At 42.3% G+C, this 9,547-nt stretch overlaps 1 protein-coding gene across 1 annotated transcript; it reads left to right on the plus strand.

The window, feature by feature from the left end:
• The first annotated feature begins 792 nt into the window (after positions 1-792).
• Positions 793-2,279, plus strand: LOC125020217 (forkhead box protein H1-like). Its single transcript, XM_047605527.1, has 3 exons — positions 793-985; positions 1,078-1,170; positions 1,252-2,279. Exons 1-3 carry the CDS (start codon positions 857-859, stop codon positions 1,885-1,887), a joined length of 858 nt encoding a protein of 285 aa, XP_047461483.1. The 5' UTR covers positions 793-856; the 3' UTR covers positions 1,888-2,279.
• Positions 2,280-9,547: the final 7,268 nt, after the last annotated feature.

A 9,547-nucleotide genomic window follows, 5' to 3' on the forward strand; every position in this document is an offset into this window, starting at 1 on the left:
AGCCTTGAACACAGGTAACGTGTTGATGAATTTGAATGAGGATCACTGATGTAAATGTACTTGTCATTATAAAAGACAAAAGGTTTGTTTTGGAAGGAGAGGCGAAAGATGTGTAAAGTGTTGGAATGTGATTAAGTTGCTCATTGGATCACTCGGATGTGTAGTCTGTGTTATCAGAGCAGCCTTTACGGAGAAAAACATCCCTGTCTTCTCTCTTACATCAACTAAAAGTGACATAAATGCACATATGTGATGTGCTGGTATAATTTAAATTTGAGGATTAGACTCTGCTGAGCTGTTTCAGTGCACATTGTAAATCCTTAAGTTTTTATTTTCAAACTAACACAAATGGTTTCAAGTTAAATTCACATGCTTTATGGAAAGTTATGTGGTGTAGTTTTCCGGGTAGCCTCTTTACTACGAACAAATCTCCCTTTTTACCAAACCGCTGTTGCATTTTCAATTTGATTACATGTTCAGGATGAGATATGGATATTATAAAAAAATAAAATAAAAAATAACTGCACCTTAAACAGTATAACAATTTAATTTACAAAGCAGTGGTTGAAGTACTTTCTCCTACTTCATTGTTTAGCTTGTATTATAGATGTCTGGTTTGATTTAAAGTCAGAATCTCAAACATATTTATTTATGCAAATGAGCTTCTGAGTAATGACCTCTGGCCTCACCTCCTGTATTCATCTTATCATCTCATGAAAGGTTGCTCATTGACCTGCAGTGCACAGCCTTTAATGTCCTATTGTTCCATCAGAGCTTCTATCCAGCGTGGACCACATCAGCCCTCACTGGGGTTGTCACCTGCAGCGCATTGTAGGGACTCCCCTCGGCAAAGAAGATGAACGAGAAAGAGAAGCTGGGAGATCAGCTGCACCAGCTACTTCAGTTAAGAGAGACCACCACATATCTGGCAAAGATTGCCGTCATCCTCCGAAATACACCAGGCAACATGCTCACTTTCAATCAGGTAAAAAACTATTTTATTCCTCATTAAGAAATCTTCAGCATGAGGTATCACTTGTTATTTACATCTTCTAATTACAACCTGGTGTTTTGCAGCTGATGGACACGATGGAACCACTAATGAGTAAAGACAGAAAATCTGAGAACAACGTCAGAATCTGCTTATCAACCCACAAATGTTTTGTCAAGGTAAGTTTTTATAATAAATGAACTACTTTACTTTAAGGACTAAATGCATTAACTAAACTGTGTATTTCTTTTATTTTTCAGATTCCAATAGTCCTTGAGTCACGGAGATGTAAGGGAAACTACTGGAAGCTGGACTGCAGTCAGATCACTACAAAGATGGTGCGTCGTCACTTTAAAGGAATCCTGCAGCTCTTCCCTGAGTTGGCCTCCAAAGTGGAAGCAGAGAACCTGAGCAGAGCATCAGAGGGAAGCTCAGCCGTCCGATCTCCTGAACCTGCAGCCTGCAGAGATGTTCAGATCAGATGTGAGGTGAAGTTCAGCAGTCCTTTCTCCATTGAATCCCTCCTGAAGAGAGACGGCCCCTCTGCTCAGGCCTCCAGAGCTTCTCCTCTGTCCAGTGTCCAGGTCAGAGTGGAGCAGCAGCCTCTGTCCACACACAGACGAGCTGGGACAAAGAGGAGCATCAGCTGGGACTCTGAGGAACTTCTCCTTCAAACTTCAGCTGCAAGTTTCCCCATCTGCTCAGCAGGAGGCAGCACACACCACGGACCCACTGCTAGTCAGTATGCTAAACCCTTCAAGAAGAGGCCTGTGTGCACAGAGTCCTCTTATCCCGTCTATACCGGAGCTAGTCATGATCCTTATTTCACCGGCCCAAGCAACAGTTACATCACTTACTCCGTACCAGCATTTACCCATGATGGTCTGCGTTTCTGATGGTATAAATGTCCTTCCTGTTTACATGTTGCACTTTTCAATGTTTGATCTTTTTGAGAAGATTTTTTTTTTCATAGACATGCGTTCTCAAATCACATAAGTCTCATAGATGACCCCATGTGTCATTTATATCTACGGTTTAATATTGCTGATGCATAACTCAATATTGAAAGAAGACGTGAAAAAGACTTGATTTTTAATTGAACTCCAGAGCAGTGAGACAAATGACTTATCTTGGCACATTTGACATGGGTTGTTTTTTTAATCCATTTGTACAAATAATTTTAATGACGCGTTTGAGGTCGGAATGATCCGACCACAAGGTGGCAGCACAGTATTTCAGGTTCAGTCAACTTGAACTCAAAAAATTAAAGACATGCCTTCCATTGTAATTGATGTGTTCTGGGATTTGACAACACTTCAACTGTTATCACCTAAAATCTAAAATAAGGCCTCACTAAGTCATTTATGTCACCACATGTAGAACTGTATTCCAGATGCATTCAACCATGGACATATTTTTTCCTTGTTCCCCCTCCGAGGCCTCGTTCACCCTATATCGTGGATGACATGACGCTGAGTTGACTGACCAGAGTGGCGAGGCTAAGTTGAGCAAACATGTAGTAGATGAAATCTGTTTGCTTTTCTATTTGCAGCACATTTAAGGCACACCTTATCTGAACTGTCACTTCACTAGAACTGTGTGTTAAGTACATTTCATACTGTGATTCTCCTCATATTCAGACCACATTTCTTTAAGGGGACACACCGAAATGATACATTTGCAAATGCCAACACAGAAAGTTGTGCAGGTTCAAACAAGCTGCAGCCGTCGCAGGGTGGAGTCACGCTGCTTTGTCCTTCCAATAGATGGGGCTTACAGTACGGGGCGCAGAGACCAAGAGTCAGGCGTTGTGGAGGGGGGGAGAAAAAAAAGCACACAAACTTCTACTTGCACAGTGGCCTCATTCACATCGCCCTGACACAGTTCAACGCAGTGCAAACACTCCCGAAGAGACTGAGCTGTGAAGCCACACAGAGGAGTGTCCCGCTTTCCATCACCAAGGAAGTTATGAACACGGGCAGGACAGGTGGTAACTTATCACCCACTCAGTCAACACCAGACCTGTGAGTCTCACTGACAGGCCTGGTGACTAAGTGGTGAAGAGAGATTGGAAATAGCGCCAGAGTTTAATATTTAAAGCAGAGAGAACACACGCTGCCAAGTATTTCAGTGTTATCTCTTGGTGCGGATTTAAGCCGTAAGGCACGTTAAATGGCTAAGTCACATTAAACATTAGAGCCCCGTTAAAAAAAAAGAAGAAAAGTTTTGAGAGGAATTTGATGCATTTCTTCTTCGCCACAGGATGTGGTCTTTTACGATACTGTTCTTGCACGAGAGCAAACTTTCCACTCAAACTTTAATCTCGCTCAGCAGTCAAAAGTAGATTTAAACTGTTGCTTGTACACGCGCCTCCAAACCCAACTAAATCTGAATAGTTTCAGTCGTCATCCAGCACTTTTGAAGTGATCACAGCGAACAAGTCATCTGCTGAATCTGAAGTTGGATCCACGTCTCCATCCCTATATTATTTCCCTCCCCACTCGCCCGCCCTCATCAAGATCAGGAATTTGTTGCAGATAACATCAGAGCATGTGAGTCGAGGGCAAACTGAGGCAGGTCTGTCATGAGACGAGACTCCGCCAAGAAACAGCAGGCGAGGAAGGGGAGTCGGGCGAGCTCAGCAGCACTTGGCACGGTGTGCCCACGACATACTTCCAGCGTGCAGGATTAATGTCGAACGACCTAGATTGCGACACAGCCCTCCTGTCCTCCATCTTCCCGTCCCTCCCTCCGCTGACTGTTCAACAGAGATTACACTCAGTGACTGAGCCTGGCAGTCAGACAGAAACCACCAAGCATGTGACTGAGTGACTGAGGGATGGAAGACAAAAAAAAACTTTCCTGTTTTTCTGTGCCTCTCATTTTCTAATTTATCCCTAATTTTCTAACTGACGTTTCAGCTAGACTAGAATCTGTTTCCAAGGTTCAAAGCCTCAGATTTTAGTTTTATACAAATGTCCTAAAAGTGTATACATTAGCTTGAACTAACAAGATATAAATAAAACTATCTGTTGAAACTGCAGCCTGTTTGCGTGTCCTCCGGGGGATGTAGTTGTTGTGTTTGTATTTACAGACTGAGTAAACTGATTCAAGCTTTAATCCCTTGTACTCCTGAGTAGAATCCTGTTTGTTTTAACAGGCCACTATATTCCTCTCGGTGTCACAGATTTCTTGACTTTACATCGTATTGTCTTTGCACACACCACCGACCACATGCACATGCCCTTATCCTGTCGCATTAACAAAGACAACCGCCGCAGTGGGCCCTCGTGACCCGTTGTATGTGTTTGTGTGCGTGTCCATGTTGCGGGCTAATCCCTAGACAGTCGTTCTGCCGCTTGTTTACATCTACAGTAGGCCCGGAGGCATCATGGGAGCGTCAGGACAAGTGTGCTAATATTAGCTTTAAGACTTCATTTCCTCCCATTTGATAGAGACGTCTCTAGAGTATACACAAATATCTTCACTACCTCACTTTGTTTATCTTTTTATTGTTTCAGTAAATGCTTCAAAATCAAAAAAGCTCTTAGAATAGTTCTTTTTTTTTTTATCAACAAAAGGTACATGCAAAAGTAGAAACTTATTGTCCGTATCAGAATTGCATAGTCTTTGTGTTAACCCTTGCTCTTTTAGACTAAAAAAATGCCAACTTTTGGAAATAAAGTAGCTCAAAAAACACACACACAAAAAAATCATTCATGTTTTACTTTTTTACAATTGCTACAAACTTTGTAAACTGAGACTGTTTCGAGTCATATTTGATCCGTATGTTTTTAGATGGATTTTGGTTCTAAATCGCAGAAAGTTTTGCTTTTTTATGCTTGAAAGTGTGACACCGTACAGGCCCTGTAAGTGTGTATTTTTACATGACAGTAATGAGACAGCTCAATGAGGACCTTGTCATCAAGGTAGTTGATGGTATGTGTAATGTGTATTAATTACAAATAATTGAATAATAAAATACCCATTTAATTACATTAAACCAGTGGTAACCTTGCTCTAAAACAAGGTAGGCTCTTACATAGTACAGTGGCAGACTGGAGGGAACTACGACAGGTATGCTGTGTTTACTCCTCTTAAAGGTACAATAGATTATTATAAGTTGTTCTCCTGGAAATGAGCTGGTGAACTAATTAAACTCTCTGTACTACGTGTATGCCGTATTGTACTCTTTAGGTGTCAAGGTGCACCACGCTGACATAACAGGACAAAAAGGCACCACGCTTCGCCCGTTAACAACAAACAACAATATAACTAGGGCATAGTCACGTCGCACTCGTCTTCCTCGTCCCGGGCCCCGCCCTGCCCCGCCCCGCCCCGCCCCCAGCAGCTGACGTCACTCATCCTGAATCCTGAAACCACTGTGTCATCATTCTGGAGACCACGTCACTGAGCCTTCGGAGGTGTGGCGCGTTCGGTTGCATGCAGAAAACGTGAAACCAGTCAGGCAACTCTTGTGGTCAACCAGTTTTTCTCGTGGCATCTTTGATTGAAGCAGCATTTTAAATGTTGCATTTGTGTTGTTAGAAATCCACAGTGAGCTGCAGCAATTCCTGCACCGCTGCCCTCTTCCTGCCACGTGCCAGCTTCAATGTCCAAAACTAAAGCCTAAATTTCCAACAGCCTCTGAAGACAGCCTTGCAAACACGCATTGCTGCTTTCACAAGTGAGTGAAGCCAAACCAGCTTGATGATATTATTTTCATCTTACACACAGTGCTGAGGCTGAGTCACGTAGAAAAACTATGTTTTAAATTATAGACTTTAAGCCTCTATTTTTACGTTGATTCCTAAGAATAAGAACATAAGAATAAGAACTTCATAAAAAACAAAACTTTGATGTACCCTTAAATATACTCTAAAAGGCCTGTGTATAATAATATAATAAAAACTTTTATCAACGGCTCTGAGAAATGATTTATCCTCATTCGGTGTATGACCTTTGATTTACAGCAGGAATATTGTGGAATTATATGAACTACTTTTTGAAGAGTGGTGTTTGGTTCCCCTTGCCATGGGCTAAATAAGGAATCATTAACAACCGTACTATTTGGGCTGCCAGCTAATTCTTAACAATTAACAGCTGTTCAGACAGTAAAGTAGACAGCATGATAGCACTCGGATTTTGTGTTTTTCTTCAAAACAACACGCTGTCAATCATTAATTTAAAATTTCACTCCTTGGAGTCATAGAGTTAATCAGTCATAGAGTTTCTGTGGCGGCGAAGGAAGCTGTAACAACACGCTTGTCAAAACATCCTTGATGCTCGCAGTCATGTAACAACTGTTTGCCCTCTATATCAGATTTGACCGGCATTTTGGTATTAATGTCGAGAGTGATGTTCCAACTGCTTTCTTTTGTTTGTGAGATGCATGGCTACAGCCAGAAGCTGGAAAGTTAGCCTGGTCTTTTAACAAAATCCTCTTGTTGCGCTCACTTAACAGGTTTGTTGGGGAGGAGCAGTAACATCCTGAAGATTCCACTGCATGCATGACTAGATTAGTTTTAACAGTGCTGCCAGGTAGAGTTTGCTACCTTTTGACAGAGCATTTATTTATCTATTTATTACAATTTCTATTCTTGGCACATCTGGATTTCCAGTCCGAAGATAAGTTGATTGCTGGTGGTGGTAGCTTCTTGCATGGTGCAGTATGAGTGACACCAAACTTTTTTCTTTTTTTTTAAATTAATAATGTGTATTTCCTAAATGACGAAAAGAAAACAAATGGTTTAAGAACTGCTCAAAAACATGAAAAACCAAGTGTTGACCTGGACTCCAAATACACTAGTTCCCAAACTGATCAAGCGACTGTAGGATGATCCACAGAAGCCCCTCCCTTCAATCCATATGACCCAAAGGCCCCGCCACTAACAACATCCTGTTACCAGACACCACAGGACACACTCAGAAAGCCCCTGATGATCTGCTGATGAGGCACAAGGGAGACCTACACAATATTAGGAAGGTGGTCATAATGTTATGCCTGATCCATGTATGTCATAATCAGTGCGCCCCTCCCCAGAAGTGTAGTGGAACAGCTGTGACTGATTTGCAATGTATTTCCTCTGTGGGAAGACTAACATTCACCCTCCCTCCGCCTCCTACACATCGCCTACTGAGTCGTCTTCTCTCCTTTCTGAGTTTCCTGCGTCACCATTGTTTGAAGAACTTATCAGGAGAAGGACTATTAGCAAAGCTCTACCGCATTTCCACCGGTGCCCTCTCTACTCTCATGCACCAGATACAACCATCTCTTACATCTGTTCCATCACACACACACCCTTAACCCCAGCCCAATAATCCAAACAGCTGTGTCCACTGTTTATATATAAACACTGTTGTTATGTGATACATTAGCAAATTTTCCTTTGTGGAGCAAGAATAAAAACAGAATCCCACCTGCACCGCAGCGGGGGCTGTTATCACAGAGCTCCCTTCGATATGTCACATAACATAGACCACCTCCTTATTAAATTTAATTGTGTCCTTCCATCAGGCTTAACTGATGGGCCTGAACCGCGCCGTGAAATGAGTGTGCACTCGGTATTCCCCCTTCAGTCTAACGGTGTTCGGCCTGAGCCAGCGCCGCTAATGTCCTGTCATCCTGACCTCACATATTTCACTCAATCAAAACAGTGGCCGGTTACGTGCAGTTTGGCGCTTTATCTGCGGGGGCTGACGTTCTATCGCAGGAATGTGTTGCAGCTGCCAGATCATAATGTAGGAGATTTCGTGCGACTTCCACATTCATTAAAGTGAAACAAATGAAAATGAAAAGTTGTCACTGTAACAGCTTGCAAGAGGGAACAGAGTAGCAAAATGATTCCTGGGTAGCACCGGGCCTAAACTCTGTCATTCACGTGTGGTACTGTGAGTGAGCTACTACAGCTTCTTCTAGCTGTGTCATCAATACCCACTGTGCCCTGGCTTGTTTACTGCATCTCGAGGCGATAAACATATTAGCGCTACGATTGAGAACTTGACGAACAGTGACTGTAGCTCTGAGAGGATTAGAGTTAGCTCACTAGCTATCTTCTCGTCTTATGCAACTCAGAATGCGCTCATGCAGGTGCATGCTTGTCATTCATACGCTCGGCATCCCCTGCATGGCATCAACTTCCCTTTCCCCTAATCATTTACTGAATCGAGGCCTTTAGATAAAGGGCAGCTATTATCGCAGATATATCGGACCGACACTTAAATTTGCACTTTTACAGTGTCGATACACAAACCTCTACACTTTAATGTGTTACTAGTCTTGTGCCTTTTGATTTTCCTAGAAAAAGTCAAAGGTTGTTGACGCCTCGTATGGATAAGGCCTTTAATAATTACACAGATTCATTTGTCTCGCTGAGATCGTGTCAGCTGACTGTCAGCGGGGCTATAACTTCCAGTACGTGACTCGAAACAACAATGTCAACCTTGACGAGAAGAAGGTCAATTTTTTTGGTATGTATCGTCAACAGATACAGTTTCCTTAAATACACCGTTCTACCCGCTATAAAAAAAATAAAAAAAATCAGTCAGTTGTAAAAGCCTGAGGAGGTTAGTTTAACAGTTAGTTTAACCTTTGCCCACCGGAGCTCTCAGACCAAACAAACAATGTTATTAAGGTCTTTACAGTTCAATGATGGCTATATCAGTAACATTTACCCAGCCTGGTTAGTCACTCAGTAACGACCTTATCAACATCAAGAGAGAAAAAGGACAGTCTTATCATAGCAGTTACTGCACCTTATTGAGACAATCGATATCGAATCCAGGTCAGGCAAGAGGGAAATTTAGGAACCAAAAGCTAACGCCTCTTTACAGCCAATTAAAAATTCACGGTTTGTTTTTTGACCTACAACGAGGAGCAATAATTACACTGAGTGAAGATTTCATAAAACATAATTGTGCTCATTGTAAAAGAATAAAAGGCTTTTATTGTTTTACTATGTTCGGCTTTATGTGTGGATTCGGACAGAGTTAGGTCAGTCATATTCCCCATGTTTCCAGTTCTTATGCTAAGCTAGTGCAAGTTTCCCCAAACTATCCCTTTGATGTGTTTTCTGACCTGCAAGAAGCAAAACAAGACCTCAAGCTTGTGTGTAATGATCTCTCCACTTGGAAACATTGGGAAGTAACTTTTCAACTTTTCGTTTGTAAAGATTTACAACCTGCAGACAAACTGTGATGCATTATGACTTTACTGCTGGCTTCCCTTTTCACCAGAAATCTGGTGTGGACATATATCCTACTACCAGCCCACAGATTTGCATCTCATTACATACCACTTACTACGTGACCTACAGACACATTCCTTGTCATGTGTGTCTGAATCACCCATTCCGGTTACAAGCCTGTTGCATCACTCAGGTTTTGCGACCGGCTGAATCTAGCTCGGAGCCAGACAAAGGACCTGCGATGGGTGTGTGTGCAGAACAAACGTGAGGGAAGGAACAGTTGTCAAGAAACAGCCTTCAATCATTTGATGTTTAATGTGAATGCCCCCGTCCGTCAGCTGTCGTGCTGTGCTTTCTGCGGTGTTTGCGA

The sequence above is a fragment of the Mugil cephalus genome, chromosome 14 (genome assembly GCF_022458985.1).
Source record: "Mugil cephalus isolate CIBA_MC_2020 chromosome 14, CIBA_Mcephalus_1.1, whole genome shotgun sequence".
Lineage (NCBI taxonomy): Eukaryota > Metazoa > Chordata > Actinopteri > Mugiliformes > Mugilidae > Mugil > Mugil cephalus.

Bases quoted from the DNA above. Each gene is read 5' to 3' on its own strand.
- LOC125020217 (XM_047605527.1), top strand. From the start codon at position 857: ATGAACGAGAAAGAGAAGCTGGGAGATCAGCTGCACCAGCTACTTCAG. The intron at 986-1,077 runs GTAAAAAACTAT...GGTGTTTTGCAG, and splicing joins ACATGCTCACTTTCAATCAG to CTGATGGACACGATGGAACC. The intron at 1,171-1,251 runs GTAAGTTTTTAT...TTTATTTTTCAG, and splicing joins CCCACAAATGTTTTGTCAAG to ATTCCAATAGTCCTTGAGTC.